This window comes from Rhinatrema bivittatum, chromosome 2 (assembly GCF_901001135.1).
Source record: "Rhinatrema bivittatum chromosome 2, aRhiBiv1.1, whole genome shotgun sequence".
Lineage (NCBI taxonomy): Eukaryota > Metazoa > Chordata > Amphibia > Gymnophiona > Rhinatrematidae > Rhinatrema > Rhinatrema bivittatum.
This window is the reverse complement of record NC_042616.1, coordinates 594,072,600-594,091,043: the sequence shown is the minus strand read 5'-3', so window position 1 is coordinate 594,091,043 and position 18,444 is coordinate 594,072,600. Positions and strand designations below refer to the sequence as shown.

The 18,444-nt window shown below is 43.2% G+C and overlaps 1 protein-coding gene across 1 annotated transcript in view; it reads right to left on the bottom strand.

The window, feature by feature from the left end:
- The window catches only part of COLEC12 (collectin subfamily member 12), a 351,931-nt gene that overhangs the window by 53,924 nt on the left and 279,563 nt on the right, over positions 1–18,444 (bottom strand). The window contains 2 exon segments of the mRNA XM_029591098.1: positions 12,254–13,300; positions 13,884–13,982. Coding sequence (XP_029446958.1) covers positions 12,254–13,300; positions 13,884–13,982 — 1,146 coding nt within the window.

The following is an 18,444-nucleotide window of genomic DNA, read 5'->3' as shown; positions in this document are numbered from 1 at the left end:
TTTCCTTCAGACCTGAGCTTTCAGCTACCATTTTTGATTGGGTGGTGAAGATTAGAAACTCAGGGACGGTGGCATGGCAGGACCACTATGATTGCTTCCCCTTGTTCTTCCTGCCAGCGGGTGCCCAGAAGAGGAAGTTGTGCCGCATGGGCAGGAAGGAGGCACAATCACCGTGGAAGGAGCAGGAGTAGCATCAGTCCACATGGCTGGAAGAACGAAGAGTTATCCTGAAGACCAAACAGACCAAAGAAGGAGTATGAATCTGTAGGGCTAGGGAATTTGTTTTCCCTCAGCCCCATTTACCTGATACATCTCATCTCATGCTGCCGAGTCTCCGCAGCTTCAGCTGGACATGCTGGAGCTTATACTGAGCTCCTAGCAGTGGTAAGGGATATGGGGGGGGGGGGGGGGGGACTTTGGGGGGGGGGGAAGTGAGCTTCAGGAGGGGGGGTCTGCATTCAAATTTTATTTTGCAAATTTGGAGGGGAGGCCTTTTGGGCCTATAGGCCTGCAATATTTTTTATATTTTGGGAAAAATTTGAGGGTAAGAGGGCTGGCATGCAGTACCCAACATTTGTTTCACTGGGGTGAAGGGGTGGAGGATTGGGCCAATAGGCCTGCTAGGTTACATTTCTTTTACATTTTGTGTTGCCTTTTAACCAGCTATATTTGAATACAGCTGATTAAGGTAAAGTTATCTTGGGAGACGTTTCTAGATAACTTTGACCCTGCTCTTAATAACATCCAGATTTAACCAAACATCATATTCAGCTAACTCTGAATATCAGAGCTGGCCAGATACGTTATTTGGTTAAGTGAACAAGTCCTGGAATGCCTCTACTATATATAAATAAAATGTATCCGGTTAATGACTTAGCCAGATACAATTTATCTGGATAATGGCCAAGACATTGCACCTTCTACAGCTACTCCCACTAAGCAACTGAGCAAAGCTTATACTGATCTGGTCTCCCTCCAAGCACCATGATAGCTACCAGTATTCCCCCTGTTGAAAGAATTCAGCATTAGGTGTACTGCCAAGCTAATGCTTGGCAGTACACCTTCTCTAGAGATTACAAATCAACCCAGAAGGAGAGTATTAGGCATACTCAGACTACTGCAGCACCAATATAAGACAAAAAAAGATCTAAAATGAATATAAATGTGCAATTATGACACTCTCTGTTCCATATCTCCGTTATGAAAAAAGAATTAAAACAGAACTGTAGCCGCCCCATGTAATCTCTGCTCGCCGAGGCTGGGGGGAGATATCGCCCAGCCACCCTTTTCTCTGGTCCTTCCTACGGGAACTGATAGTTTAAATCTAGCTTTGCTGCTTTTCACTTTCCTTTGATGTAATTATAAATGTTGGGTTCTAGAAAATTATAGTAGTTTATGCATTATGTATATGCATATTTTTTCATAAACTTGTACATTTTCACTACAGCTTGTAATATGTAGATTCCATGAGAGGACTGAAATATCTGTCTTCAGCTGGGGTTGCTATTTTTTGAGGATGTAAAAATATTGTTTAAGTAGCTCAGCAGAAAGGAAATGAAGATGTAAGGTGGAGCTGAAGTGCCAGCATTTTCCAAAGATCTACTGCATTTTCTTCAAAATGAAGAGACAGCAGAGGCAAGCAAAAGTGTAAGCAACAGCTTTGATCCCCAATGTGGCCATTGACTATGAAGATGTGGTGTGCACATACCTACAGTGAGAAGAGTGAACCAGAGTACAGTAATATTGTATACGTAGGTGTAAGTAAAGTGTCAATATCAGGATATTCATGAAAATTTTAAAAAACTAAGTTAATTTATGTAATGCAACTATCCCGCAGTCAAAGCCAATTTCGGCAGCATTCTCAATGCTAATCAAAATTGTTTTATTGTGACATGGGCTGTGTGGGCCCTTTTTCCTGTGAAACAGACTGAACAGAGGGCTCAGTTTTAGTGTTGCTTTTTGAAAATATCTAAAGTCGGTATTGCACTACAGATATCTTGGTTGCACTATTTATCAACATCGTATAAGTGCTTCTCTGAATCCTGTTGGCTTTTTTTTTGGGGGGGGGGTGTCATAAAAATGTTTCTGAAATTTGGTTAAATAGTTTCTCTAAGAGGCAACATTTAACTAGAAATGTCACACAAGTGGCTATGGTGGCTATACATACAACAAGTACCATGGGGTATATTTTCAAACATACGCGCGCGCGTCCATGTGCGCGCAGTTCCCGGAGCATGCACACGGATGGACCGATTTTATAACATGCGCGCGCATGTTATAAAATCCATTGGTCGCACGTGCATGTGCGGGCGGTGGGCGCAATGGGGGGTGAATTTTTGCAATTTCCATGCGGCGACGCAATCGGGCCTTCCCCAGTTCCCTAACCCTCTGCCTAACCTTCCTTCCCCTTCCCCTCTCCTCCCCACCCTCTAGGGCTAACCTACCTTGCATGAATTTTTTTATTTTATTACTTCTTGTTCCTCGGGAGCAGAAGTCATTTACACGCGCCAGCCGGCTGCCGGCGAGCGCTTCCCTGGGACAATGGCTCTGGCCTGCCTCCGACCCACCCCTCCCCACCCCCTGGCCTGCCCCTTTCTCAGGGCCTGGCACTAGTTGCATGTATTGCCACTTACGTGCGTGGCCGGGCCCTTTGAAAATGCGTGTGGGCATGTATCTTCAAAACTTATCAGCAGTCATAAAATACTGAAAGAGATGATCATATAATACAGCATGGAGTACTCAGTGGAGGCAGTGCATGCAAAGAGATCTCATGCATACTCATGTGGAAATCCTGAAAACCTGACTGAGTTGCAGTTTCAAGGACCAAGTTTGGGAGCTCCTGTTCAGAGCCATGAAAGATTAACTCTTTCCCCCTGTTCAGGAAAGAACTCCAGGAGTATGGGTGACGATGGCACAGAAGAGAGGGAGAGAACCAGCGTGAGATTGCTGGAGGATCCAATCCACTGGCTGCCTAAGATTACCAAATGAGAAGGCCTATTGCAGTTCTGCCTGTAACTGCAAACTGCAAATAAGAGAGGCCTGGCTCAGGGGAAGATTGTAGAGAGGAGAGGCCCAGGCCGACACAGCTGAAGATGATACAGAGAGGAAAAAGCCCAGAATGGCTGAAGACTGCAAAGAATAGGAGAGGCCTGGGGCCGCTGAACACTGCAGAACAAGGGAGGAGCCTGGCACTATCGAAGACTGCAGAGAGAAGGAAAGGGTCTCCTGGGCCCAGCTGAAGGCTGCAGAAAATTGGAAAAGATCAGCCTAGGACTGCTGACTGAGCCCAGCCCACTGGCACATCACAGGGCTGCCTTCAACTGAAGACTGCTGAGAGAGGGAGAGGCCCAGTGCCAATGAAAGATGAAGAGAGAGAGTGAGACCCAGCACCACTGAAGACTACAGAAAAAAAGAAAGGAATTACTGTGGGACCACTGGCTGAGCCAACCAACTGCTTGGTCAAAGACTACAGAGAAAGAGTCCCCACTGAGTAGGAGAGAGAGAGAGGGAGCGTGTGTGTGAGTGTGAGTCTGTAAGAGAGCATGTTTAAGAGAGAGGAAGGCAGCATGAGTGTATGTGTGAGAGGGGAAGCATGTGTGTGTGTGTGTGCGCATGTGTGTAAGAGAGCATGTTTGAGAGAGACGAGAAAGTTTGTGTGCCCCTCATCCTCCACGTCCATATTAATCTTAGAATGACTGGAAATCAAAAGTTCCCAAGTATGGAAAGTGGAGGATTTTTTAAAATCCTTATTAGTTTTAATTATTGAGTGGTGGTGAATGTGTCCACTATTTTGAAATATATATTGGTGTATGGGAAATTTAAAACATGTTATGAGTTTTTAATTACTGGATGTTATATTCATTAAGGGGCAGATTTTCAAAGCCTACGCGCGCCAGGCCTATTTTAAAAAGGCCTGGCGGCGCGAGTAAAGCCCCAGGATGCGCGTATGTCTCAGGGCTCGAAAAGGGGTGGGGCATGGGCGGGGCATGGGCGGGGACGGAGCCTCCAGACACAGCGACCATTTGCCACTGTGCCCAGGATTGCGGGCTGGCTGTCGGCCGGCGCGCGCAACCTATGCCTGCCCGGAGGCAGGCACAACTTATAAAATAAAGGGGGGGGGGATTTAGGTAGGGCTGGGGAGAGGGTTAGATAGGGTGAGGAGAAGGTGCGGGGGTCCGAAGGAAAGTTCTCTCCGAGGCCGCTCCGATTTCGGAGTGGCCTCTGAGGGAACAGGGAAATCCATCGGGGTTCCCCTAGGGCTCGGCGTGCACTAGTGTGCAACCCCTTGTGTACGCCGACCCTGGATTTTATAACATGCCAGTGGCTGCACACTCATGTTATAAAATCGGGCACAGCTATTAAAATCCGGCCCTAAGTGTTTTGAAATATTCATCTTTTTGCTAGCATTGTTTTACTATTATGACTGATATTTTATATTTCTTGATTTTATTGCTTAATGTTTTATGAAGAATATAATGTTTCTGTTTTTTCATTGTTGCGTTACATAAAGGAGTCTGGCTTCTTGTGATTTCCATTTCATTTTTTGTCTGCACATTTATTTATTTATTTTCAACTTTTGTATCCCTCTCGGTCCATAGTTCTCAGCATAGTTCTCAGTACTAAAAACATAAAATTCCAGAGAAAATTTAAATATAAACAAGTTAGTAAAAAATAAGTAGAATTAAATCAAATATAATCAAGAGAAAAAAAAAGAATATCTCATCCATACATAAGACACATTAAATAAATATAGACAAACTGAATAAAATCAGCAAACTACTTTGATGTAAAAAAATAACAGAAGGTTATAAAATTATGACACTAAGGGCCTCATTTTCCATCCGGATCGCACGTGATAAGGGATGTTTTGCACATGAAAAGTCCCTTATCGCGTGCAATACCAAAATGGGGGTGGAGTTGGCCCCGGAAGAGGAGGAGTCGGGGTGTCACCGGGGCTGACTCCGCGAAGACGCCGCGGACAACGAAAAGGTAAGGCCCTTTTCGTGTCCGAGTTCGCGCCCAATAGCTACACCTTCTATGGTGGCGCTATTGGGTGCAAAACCAGCAGTGATCGCACCACGATGGTGCAATCGCTGCCGGCTAGCGCAGGCCCACCCCCCGTTTTGGCCCCCTGCCCCTCATTCCCTAAAATATCGCAGGCCTGCGATACTTTAGAAAACGAGGCCCTAAATTAAAAGCTTGTGTAAAATAAAAGGCTTTAACCTGTTTTCTAAAAGTCATGTAACATTGGATTTTGCTAACCTCTGCTGGTAAATTATTCCACCGTTGTAAACCAGCTATCAAGTGAACTTTATGTGCCATTGGTACTTGCAATAAATTCTGACTAGCAGATCTTAAATTCTGACTCCGTTTGTATAATTTTCAATTTGAGCTCATTCACATTGGAGTATCTTCTGTTAAGCATGATGGAACATTGCAACACTTTTAAATTGTATTCTCCATCTTATAGGCAACCAATGTAGTGCAATAGGGCTGGAGTCATAGGCTATGTTCAGTTAGTCTAGTGCCTGTCATTGACCTTGCTGCAGCATTCCGAATGACCCGCAGACATTGTAACATATATTTTATTTATTTATTTAGCGTTTGATGCTATGTAGATATACATTGGTATATCTACATAGCATCACAATAGTCCATTTTTTAGATAGACACTGTACTATTTTGTAATAATCATTAGGAGTTGTACGTTTTATATCTGTACTTTATTGTCTTGTTGTTCTGTACTTGTAATAAATGACTGCTTCATGGAGCAATTGGTTCAGAAACCAACAAGAGAGAGAGCTATTTTAAATTTAATTCTTAGTGGAACGCAGGATTTGGTGAGAGAGGTAACGGTGGTGGGGCCACTTGGCAACAGTGATCATAACATGATCAAATTTAAACTAATAGCTGGAAGGGGGACAATAAGTAAATCTGCAGCTCTAACACTAAACTTTCAAAAGGGAAACTCTGATAAAAAGAGGAAAATAGAAAAAAACTGAAAGGTGCAGCTGCAAAGGTTAAAAGTGTTCAACAGGCATGGACATTGTTTTCAAAATACAATCATAGAGGCGCAGTCCATATGTATTCCACACATTAAGAAAGGTGGAAGGAAGGCAAAACGATTACCGTCTTGGTTAAAAAGGTGAGGTGAAAGAGGCTATTTTAGCCAAAAGAAATTCTTCAAAAATTGGAAGAAGGATCCATCTGAAGAAAAAAGGATAAAATATAAGCATTGTCAAGTTAAGTGTAAAACATTGATAAGACAGGCGAAGAGAGAATTTGAAATGAAGTTGGCCATGGAGGCAAAAACTTATAATAAAAGCTTTTTAAAATATATCTGAAGCAAGAAACCTGTGAGGGAGTCGGTTGGACCATTAGATGACAGAGGGGTTAAAGGGGCTCTTAGGGAAGATAAGCCATTGCAGAAAGACTAAATGAATTCTTTGCTTACGTATTTACTAATGAGGATGTTGGGGAGATACCAGTTCCGGAGATGGTTTTTAGGGATGATGAGTCAAACGAACTGAACGAAATCACTGTGAACCTGGAAGATGTAGTAGGCCAGATTGACAAACTAAAGAGTAGCAAATCACCTGGACCGGATGGTATGCATCCTAGGGTACTGAAGGAACTAAAAAATGAAATTTCTGATCTATTAGTTAAAATTTGTAACCTATCATTAAAATCATCCATTGTACCTGAAGACTGGAGGGTTGCCAATGTAACCCCAATATTTAAAAAAGGCTCCAAGGGTGATCCGGGTAACTATAGACCAGTGAGCCTGACTTGTGCCGGGAAAAATAGTGGAAACTATTCTCAAGATCAAAATCATAGAGCATATAGAAAGACATGGTTTAATGGAACACAGTCAACATGGATTTACCCAAGGGAAGTCTGCTTCATTTTTTTGAAGGGGTTAATAAACATGTGGATAAAGGTGAACCGGTAGATGTAGTGTATTTGGATTTTCAGAAGGCGTTTGACAAAGTCCCTCATGAGAGGCTTCTAAGAAAACTAAAAAGTCATGGGATAGGATGCGATGTCCTTTCGTGGATTACAAACTGGTTAAAAGACAGGAAATAGAGAGTAGGGTTAAATGGTCAATTTTCTAGGGATGTGAATCGTTTTAGGACGATTAAAATTATCGTCCGATAATTTTAATATCGTCTTAAACCGTTATGGAACACAATACAATAGAGATTCTAACGATTTATCGTTATAAATCGTTAGAATCGTGAGCCGGCACACTAAAACCCCCTAAAACCCACCCCCGACCCTTTAAATTAAATCCCCCACCCTCCCGAACCCCCCCCCAAATGACTTAAATAACCTGCGGGTCCAGCGGCGGTCCGGAACGGCAGCGGTCCGGAACGGGCTCCTGCTACTGAATCTTGTTGTCTTCAGCCGGCGCCATTTTCCAAAATGGCGCCGAAAAATGGCGGCGGCCATAGACGAACACGATTGGACGGCAGGAGGTCCTTCCGGACCCCCGCTGGACTTTTGGCAAGTCTTGTGGGGGTCAGGAGGCCCCCCCCAAGCTGGCCAAAAGTTCCTGGAGGTCCAGCGGGGGTCAGGGAGCGATTTCCCGCCGCGAATCGTTTTCGTACGGAAAATGGCGCCGGCAGGAGATCGACTGCAGAAGGTCGTTCAGCGAGGCGCCGGAACCCTCGCTGAACGACCTCCTGCAGTCGTCATAGTGGATAATACTTTAAAATCATCGGCTTAGTGTATTGCAGCAGACAAAAAAGCAAACAGAATGTTAGGAATTATTAGGAAGGGAACGGTTAATAAAACGGAAAATGTCATAATGCCTCTATATCGCTCCATGGTGAGACCACACCTTCAATTCTGTGTACAATTCTGGTCGCCGCATCTCAAAAAAGATATAGTTGTGATGGAGAAGGTACAGAGAAGAAGATAAAGGGGATGGAACAGCTCCCCTGTGAGGAAAGGCTGAAGAGGATAGCGCTGTTCAGCTTGGAGAAGAGACGGTTGAGGGGGAATATGATAGAGCTCTTTAAGATCATTGAGAAGTATTGAACGAGTAGATGTGAATCAGTTATTTACACTTTCAGATAATAGAAGGACTAGGGGGCATTCCATGAAGTTAGCAAGTAGCACATTTAAGACTAATCGGAGAAAATTCTTTTTCACTCAATGCACAATAAAGCTCTGGAATTTGTTGCCAGAGGATGTGGTTTAATCAGTTAGTGTAGTTGGGTTTAAAAAAGGTTTGGATAAGTTCTTGGAGGAGAAGTCCATTAACTGCTATTAATTAAGTTGACTTAGGGAATAGCCACTGCTATTACTAGTATCAATAGCATGGGATCTACTTAGTGTTTGGGTACTTGCCAGGTACTTGTAGCCTAGACTGACCACTGTTGGAAACAGGATGCTGGGCTTGATGACCCTTTGGTCTGACCCAGTATAGCAATTTCTTATGTTCTTATAATCTTCAAGCCCCCTTCAATTAACTTTCAGAACCCTGGGCACCCCCTGAAATTTTGATAATTAAAGTTGACTGTCATAATCACCATATTGCCTCCCTTCCTGCATGATCCTGGAAATTAGACTTTTAAATATAAAACTTTGTTTCATATATATATATATATGTATATACATATTAGAAGGTCAATATTGAAAAGAAAAAGGCTAAGTAAGTTAATTGGATAAAACCTATCCAGTTAATTTACACAGGATAATCAGCAACATGGTTATGCTGCTGAATATCCCCATATATATGTCACTATTTAGCTGGATAAGTTACCTCCGGCTAAGACAAACCTGCTCTATGTCAGATATGATTTATCTGGTTAACTTAACTGGTTAAGTCTGAATATCGGCACTTACCCAGCTAAGTTAGCAGGATAAGTAACACTGCCCAGATCTGCCCATTCCCTGCCCTTGAGTTAGCTGGATAAGTCACATATCCGGCAAAGGAGTGACTGCTGAACGTAGTTGGATAAGTCCTACCAGCCAGCTAAATAGCATTTGAATACTGGGTTCAATATAAATATATGTCAGAAATCATGCCACAGTATCTGATGCATGTATCATCCATGATTTTTGGGATAAGAATGCATATAAAATCAAGAAATACATACAATTATAAATTAAAAGAAATCCATACCACATTGGCTACAGCTAATCTCGGAAATAGCTGGCTGGGCTGAACTAGGATGTTTCCCCTTATTACTCACCATACAAAAAAACAATGTCAAATTCTTGTGTCATCTTAATAACAGTGACACATGCTCCCTTTAAGGTGAATTTTAAAAGCCCGACGCGCGCATTAATTAGGGGATGCGCGAATATGTTGGGCTCGCGTGTGCCGAGCGGATTTAAAAGCCACTGAGATACATGTGTATCTCTCGGAGCGCGCGCATAACGAACGTTTTCAAAAAGGGGTGGGGTATGAGTGTGGTCTGGGCAGGGCACCGGCGTTTCGGGGCATGAACCTGAGATGTGCGCGTAAAGACTTAACGCACCAAGACCCCCTGCCATGTAACTTTACTTCTGCTATGTAAATTGAAAAAGAAAAATAGGCAGATCTGCAGGGTTTTAAAGGACCAGGGCTAACTACAGGGAGTGAAGGCTATTAAGCTAGGGGGTCTGGAGGGCCTATCTCTTAACTGGGTGAACTGGTAAAACTGGGAATAGCGTCGGCATGCGCTCCTTTTAAAATCCCCCGATTTATGTGGTAGAAGTGGCATTTGCACGCCCGTGGACGTGCCCACTTAAAATCTGGCACACACGTGCGTGCGGCCAGGCTATTTTATAACATGCGCGCGGATGTTCTAAAATGGCTGTGTCCCTGGGCGCGGGCTGACGTATGTGCATAATTGTGCACGTGCGCGCCGATTTGAAAGTTACTGTCCCTGTGAAGTAACACAAAATCCTGCAAAAAAAAAAAAAAAGATACTCAGAACCTATGTAGCAAATTTGCCGTACCAAAGCAGCGCTCTTGTTCTGCTGTGACTGCATCTGCTCTTTGACATCTTCCAGAAGTTGTTTGTGTAACGGTTAAGACGGCCCTGTCTGATGCATGAAATGTGTCATCAAATCTGTGGTTGCTTTCTAAGGTTGGATTGGGGGAGTGTGGGGAGGGAGGGAAGGGCAGTAGGATAAGCAAGTGCGGCACAGGCATGGAGGTGAAAAAGAAAACGAAAAGGGTGACAAGGTGGGGTGAGTGAAGAGAAGGATGACAGGGAAGCACAAAGTGAAAAGAATGAGAGAGGGTCATTTTCCTGGTGCAGGCCAGCCATGATTGAATATTTGATACCTAGACCTGGACCACAATATCAGACTCATGTTGACCGCTAACATTTATAATGTATTATTATACATTGTATGAATGTATTATACATTCATGTATTATACATTCATGCAATAGCCTAAATTTCTAAAGGACAGCTGATTATCAACATATGCATGGGGGGTGGGGGGCCAGTGATTCAACATCAGCACTACTGTGCAAGACACTTGCATTTGATTCTTGGGCCTGTCTTTTGTTCCTCGGATCAGCCAGAGTGGGGGATGCTTCAGAGATAGCATACAGAGCCCCCTGGGTAGGAGAGAGGGAATCCCAAACCTTGCCTAATGGCAACACCTACTGGTTGAAATGAGGGTGCATGCATACTGGGTTCTGAAGGGATTCATGCTTTGTAGGTCCAGGTTAAGGATCATCACTATAATGGCTGGAGTAAAGAAAGTTATAATATCCTGGCTAGTTGCAAATGAAGGCTTAAGGCATCATTATCCCCAATAGAGACTGGTTGCGATTGATCCGGAAGCCCAAATGTGCAAGAGAAACTGCCAGGTCAAAAATACAATTACTTGCCCTCCCTCTACCCCCCCAAAAACACAACCTGTACATGGAGAAAGAGGAAAGGTGATTCTAGGTTCAGACACTAATGACTAGAGATGTGAATCGTGTCCTCGATCGTCTTAACGATCGATTTCGGCTGGGAGGGGGAGGGAATCGTATTGTTGCCGTTTGGGGGGGTAAAATATCGTGAAAAATCGTGAAAAATCGAAAAAACGTAAAATCGCAAAACCGGCACATTAAAACCCCCTAAAAACCCACCCCCGACCCTTTAAATTAAATCCCCCACCCTCCAAATGACTTAAATAACCTGCGGGTCCAGTGGCGGTCCGGAACGGCAGCGGTCCGGAACGGGCTCCTGCTACTGAATCTTGTTGTCTTCGGCCGGCGCCATTTTCCAAAATGGCGCCAAAAAATGGCGGCGGCCATAGACGAACACGATTGGACGGCAGGAGGTCCTTCCGGACCCCCGCTGGACTTTTGGCAAGTCTTGTGGGGGTCAGGAGGCCCCCCCCAAGCTGGCCAAAAGTTCCTGGAGGTCCAGCGGGGGTCAGGGAGCGATTTCCCGCCGCGAATCGTTTTCGTACGGAAAATGGCGCCGGCAGGAGATCGACTGCAGGAGGTCGTTCAGCGAGGGTTCCGGCGCCTCACTGAACGACCTCCTGCAGTCGATCTCCTGCCGGCGCCATTTTCCGTACGAAAACGATTCGCGGCGGGAAATCGCTCCCTGACCCCCGCTGGACCTCCAGGAACTTTTGGCCAGCTTGGGGGGGGCCTCCTGACCCCCACAAGACTTTCCAAAAGTCCAGCGGGGGTCCGGAAGGACCTCCTGCCGTCCAATCGTGTTCGTCTATGGCCGCCGCCATTTTTCGGCGCCATTTTGGAAAATGGCGCCGGCTGAAGACAACAAGATTCAGTAGCAGGAGCCCGTTCCGGACCGCTGCCGTTCCGGACCGCCACTGGACCCGCAGGTTATTTAAGTCATTTGGGGGGGGGTTCGGGAGGGTGGGGGATTTAATTTAAAGGGTCGGGGTGGGTTTTAGGGGGTTTTAGTGTGCCGGCTCACGATTCTAACGATTTATAACGATAAATCGTTAGAATCTCTATTGTATTGTGTTCCATAACGGTTTAAGACGATATTAAAATTATCGGACGATAATTTTAATCGTCCTAAAACGATTCACATCCCTACTAATGACCACTAATGCTAGAATTTTAAGCAGTCTGCAGTAATTTTGCCATTCTACAATACAATCATTACTTCATCACTTACAATACAGACAGAGAAATATTAGTGATCTCTTTTTTGAATTTGAACAGCATGTCCTTTCTGCATGCTGTGGTACATCGTGTACATTATTCCTACATCCACCCACTCTCTCCATCCCTCGCCACCCCCCCCCACTCATCTGCAATTCCGCTTACCTTGCAATATAGTGAAATTCCTAATGAGTTGCCCATGCTTTGAATCCACCACCTTCATTTCTTCCATGATCATTGACAAATTGGCCACTTCATTATCTAATCGTGACCTCATCACATCCTGCTGCATCCTGAGGGAAGTAGTATCCAAGCTCATGCCGGCCAGGGAGTTGTTCAGAGCAACAAGTTCATCTGTGTGCTTGCTCAAAGTGTCTGTACAGGTTGTCCTGACCTCATTGAGATTACTGGTAAGCATCCGCAGATGAAGTGCAGTGTAGCTGATGTTGCTAATAATATTGACAATGTCTGTCTCGAAATGCTGAAAACGATTCTCTAACTGGCTGAACTTGGCAGAAGTTCTGTTTTCATAATCTTTAGAATATTCCTGGAGCTCCTTAAGGTTTTGCTCGTTGGTTTGAGCAGTCACAGTGATATTATCCATCTGACCACCAAGTGAGCTAAGCTGATTGTTCATGTCCTCAAGGGTCTCATTGTTGGTTTTGGCCAAAACTGAGTTGTTGGCGGCTAATGTCTGCAAGTTCTGTACTTTATCTTTGAGCCATTCGGTGTCCTTTTGTGCTTGAAGGGCAGCTTGTTGCAAACCCTGAAAGTCATTCTTGATTCTCTGGATAGCCTGGCTTGTATCATCCACTGACCTCTGTAGATTGCTAATGAAATTCCTCTGCTGAATCTGTGTCAAGTTCAGGTTGTTTAGATTCATGATGGCCATACTGTGAGACTGCATTTGACTCTGTAAATCTGTCTGCAGGTTGCTTGTATCTTGCTGGAGGCCGGTGACATAACCATTATATACTTGTAAAGTCTGATTGATACCACTTATTATATAAGAGTTGCTATCTAACATGCCTTTCATGTGACTCTGCCTAGCTTCTAGGAGATCTCCAGACTCCTGTAACTTCTCCAGTGTAACTTTGTTTCTGGTGGTTTTCTCGTTAATTTCACGAAGCTGCTGGCGAAGAGCAAGGATATCGGATCTGAAGCTTGCAAATTCACTATTGCTGTTCACAGCTTTCTGTCCAGCTTGATCATCTGTTAAAAAGAGGGAAATATTATGAAACTGGCTTTGGAAAAGTCTTCCTGTATTACATTCCTGTATTGCATTCTGTACTATCATAAGATTTTCTGTAACATAGATTTTACAATCTTAAGTTTTTCATTGTAAAGTTTCATAGGTTGTAGGAATTCAGTCCATCAAATTCAGCTTCTATGATCCTATGACTATCCTGATTCCCAAAAGATGGAAAATAACTGATATCCGAGGTGCAATGAGATTCTTGAAGGACAGTGGCTACATTTTTGTCTGCTTTCCACTGGGGGCTTTGAATTGTGATGGTAAGCAGAATAAAAATTGTTTGAAAAAGCCTTATATTGTTTGCATCTCCATTATTTCTCTCAAACGGCTACAATGGGATTATTATTAGAAATGTGGTTCAAGTCATGTCATTGTATTAAAATTAAATCCCTGCCCCCACAATTGGATGATGGCAAATATTTCCTTTTAGTTTACATGGAAGATGCTCAGAGAAAGCAGCGGGAAAGGGCTGTGCTTATTTCAGCAAAGCCCTGAGGTGCCAGGCTGTCAAACAGGAGCCTCTGCTGGAACTGAAATTACCCAGCTTCTTCAGGTCAGTCTCCACTTCGGAAAGTTTCTCGGTGTAACTTCTGTGTGATGTTTCCATGTCCCCTGTAACACCGTCCATTTTTTCTACCACTAAAAAAGCAAGAAAGACAATGGGTAAACAAGTGGTTTCTGATTTGTGGAGCAAAATCCATCCAAATTTTCAAAAAAAGTGGGATGTTTGATAGGGGAAAAAGTGATGCAAGGACCATTTTATAAAAACAAAAAACAAAAGCAAGGGTGGGAAAACAGTGGCACATCAAAGTATATATTTTTCTCTCATATAGACTTTACGCTCAGCCTCATACTTCAATCCAGAAAATCCTGGAGCAATAAACAGAGTTGCATTTTACAAGTAAATTCCTCTGAATAGTTTTCTAATACAAAAAATTATAATTGCATGTAAATGCTGAAGTTGTTTTCTGTGACCCAATAATTCAGATAATTTTATATAGTCTTAAGAATTAGGGGTCCGGATCGACCATTGAATGCACAAACCTTACAGCTTGCGAGAACTGATAGGCTAGTTCTAGGTTAACTTAACCTAGTTTCTAGGTTAAGTTACCTCATTGGTGCTAAATGCACTTGCTGTGGCAACTGAGACTCCGTTTGACTCTGCTCCCTCTAGGATATGTCTCCTGAATGGCACCTGGAATTGCTAACTGTGGAAACTGAAAGATCTAGGTTTGTCTGATGGGCTTCTGTAGTGGGGCAATATTTTCATAAGGCAGTATTTTCATAAATGGACTTGAAACACTGACCAGCTAGTTTTAAAAAGAACGTGCGAGTGCCCATCAGCAAGCGAGCAGAGATATTCTACAATTTTATATCATGTGCGCACATATATGCGTATCATTTAAAATACCCCTTCCACGCGTAATCTTAAAAGGTGGCTTGAATAAATGTCCCGCGCGTATTGTTATCAGTGCTTTAGCAGCTTTTATGCACACACATGGGGAAAACCAGTTTTTCATGTCGAGAGAGAAAGAGAGAGAACTGTAGGAAAGACAATAATACACTATATATATATCATATATATCTACCACTGTAAGCGGGGTACGGTGTTACATTGGTGGGCTACAGATCCTTGCACCCTGGCCATGGGGAAGGGAATGAAGGACTTGACTTGAACAGATAAATGTAAATCGGTTATTTACTCTCTCAGACAATAGAAGGACTAGGGGGGCACCCCATAATGTTAGCAAGTAGCTCATTGAAAACAAATTGGAGAAAATTATTTTTCACTCAATGCATAATTAAGCTCTGGAATTCATTGCCAGAGGATGTGGTTATGGCAGTTAGAGTAAATGGGTTTAAAAAAGGTTTGAATAAGGTTTTTATGATACAAACCCACCCTGAGCTGAAAGTGGTATCTATATATATAGTGTAATATTGTCTCTCCTACAGTGCTCTCTCTCTCTCTTCTAGTTCAGCAGTCTTGAAATTTCCCTAAAACGTGAACTCTCCAGGCTTGCTCTTCATCAAGACTAGCAGTAAAGTTACATGGATAACACATTGATGCACGCCATGGTCAAATTTTCTAAAATTTGGAGTTACATGCATAAATCTTGGCTCCACCTCCTTGTTCTTGACGCACACACGGGTATGTATGCGTGTACTTTGCAGCTTCTTAAAATTTGTGTTGCTCGCGCCCGGTCCACATACGCGTGCAATGTTTTTAAAATCTCTTAGTTATGAAAGTATGAGTAATGCTAAATTCAAATTTCGACTTTAAGAACATTGAGCTACTTTGCTAAACATGCCCCACTCTTTGAGTTGGCAATTGCCAAGTTAAGAATGTTTGATGTTATCAAGAGCAGCTTGATAGGCCATTTCTTCTGCAGACTGAAATCTTATTTTTCAGTCTTTCCTTAAATTATTTATGAAGTCAAAAACTGACACTAATTTTTGTAAGTTTTTTTTTGTTTTGTTTAGGGCGACCAAAAGGCAATTGAGTTTATTACCAAGACGCTCTAACAGGAAATTCAAATGTCTTACTCTTTTTAAGAGACTGGTATATGAGCTGCTGCAAGTGATTTGTGGAGCTTGCCTCTTGAAGAGACCTGATTTGACAGGCCCCAGTGATGTTGATAGGGATGAGTCAAAATTCAGCAAGATTTGACAGGCCCCAGTGTTATTAATGGGGACATGTCAGGAGGAAGTCTGCTGAGTGAGACCCCAGTGTTGTTGATGGGGACATGTCAGGAGGCAGCAGGATTTGGCAGGCATCAATGTTGTTGATGAGAATGAGTAAAGAAGAAGCATGATTTGACAGGACACAGTGTTGTTGATGTGGATGAGTCAGGAAAAAGTAAGCTAAGTCAGATCCCAGTGTTGTTGTTTGGGACATATTAGTAGGAAGTAGGAGGAGTAATGGTCCCAGTGTTGTTGATAGGGACATGATGGAAGGAAGTAAGCTGAGACAGACCCCAGTGGTGTTGATGGGGATGAGTTAGGAGGAAGCAGGATTTGACTCTCCCCAGCTTTGTTGATGGGAACGATTTAGGAGGCAGCAGGTTATATCAGGCCCCAGTGTTATTTTAGGATCAAGTCAGGAGGAAGTAGGAGGGGGTCGCACCCCAGTGTTGTTGATGGGAATGTGTCAGGAGGAAGTAAGCTGATTCAGACCCCAGTGTTATTGATTGGGATGAGTCAGAAGGCAGCAGAATGTGACAGACCCCAGTGTTGTCGATTGGGATGTGTCAGAAGGCAGCAGGATGTGTCAGGCCTCAGTGTTGTTGATGGGGATGTGTGAGGTGGTAGCAGGATTGGTCAGACCTCATTGGTGGTAGATTGGGCAAGGCAAGCATATGGTGTACTGTATATTGGCCTCAGTGATGTTGGTAAGGGCAAGGCAGGCAAAAGGTATTAGGGCAAGAAAACACAGCAGACAAAGGATAAGAACATAAGAAATTAACAAACTGTTTCAGACTAAGGGTCCATCAAGCTCAGCATGCTGTTTTTAACAATGACCAGTCCAGGATACAAGTACCTGTTAAGCACCCAAACATTAAATATATCCTATGCTACTAATGCCAGTATTAGTAGTGGCTATTCCCTAAATCAACTTGAATATGGACCACTTCCAGGAACTTATCTAAACCTTTTTTAAACCCAGCTACAAAAACTGCCCTAACCACATCCTCTGGCTAAAAATTCCAGAGCTTTATTGTGCATTGAGTGAAAAAGAATTTTCTCTGATTTGTTTTAAATGTGCTACTTGCTAACTTCATGGAGTGCCCCCTAGTCCTTCTGCTATCTGAAAGAGTAAATAACCAATTCACATTTACCCATTCTAGTCCTCTCATGACTTTATAGACTTTTATCATATCCCCTCTCAGCCATCTCTTCTCCAAGCTGAACAGCCCTCACCTCCTTAGCCTTTCCTCATAGGGGATCTTGAGTTTCTCTGTTTAATCAAAAAAATTACCATAGAAAATCTCTATTAATGACAGCTCACCAGCAAAGAAGCAACTACTCTTAGTGAATCACAAAGAGTAAATGCAGAGAAGATAGCCCTTCCTTAGGACTTAGGATCAGCATCAGAGATTCCACATAGCAGTGACTGACTGAATTGGAAAAATGCTTCCCTTTGATACGTTGGCATTCTGGTTTCCTTGCTGACACAAGATGATAAGATGTGAGGTCACTTGTGAGTTAAAGTCAAGGACTGGTTGCTATGGAGACTCCCACATGACCAGCCTCACAGCTTGCCTTGAATACAATGCAATCTATTCTAGCCTATGAAGCCCACTATATCCTATGCAACAGAAAATGAATGAAATGAATGCCATATGTTTCATTCATGAGAAGTGTCCATTCTTATTTGGAGGCCCATGAATGAAACAAATTTCAATGATTCATTGCGTATTTGGCATTAATTCTAAATGAATGCACATTCCTACTATTTTATACTCTTCCCCCATTTACCTATTCTGGTCATTGTAGCAATGGCCCTGGACTGGGGAGCTATGCACCAGGACACCTTCTGGAATCCTGCAATCATGGGTTCTGAATCTGACCATTAGATGTGGCCTTGAACATTGACCAAGCTGCATTTTCTCCAGGGGCTGTGAATACTGCTTCCTCAGCATCCCCAGCTCTAGCAACCCAGGAATTGGAAAACACCAATTCAGGGATCAAACTGGGGACCTTCTACATGACAATGTGCAGCACTGCTCAGAGTTAACCTGATTTTGCATTTTTTTAATTAACTTTCATAAGATATGCAATATTGAGTCAGACCAGATCAGACCAATGGTCTATCAGGCCCGACATCCTATCTCTGACAATGGCTAGTGGATTGCTTGGAAGAACTCCCAGCTCCCATCAATAAGAAACTGTATTCCCAAAGTTTTCTTAGCTAATTAGACCTATCCTCTAGAAATTTGTCGAAACGTTTTGTAAACTCATCTATACCAGTGTTTCCCAACTCTATCCTGCAGGCACACCTATCTAGTCGGGTTTTCAGGATTACTACAATGAATATGTATGAGATACGTTTGCATACATTGGGTCTCCAATGTATTCAAATATCTCCCATGCATGTTCATTA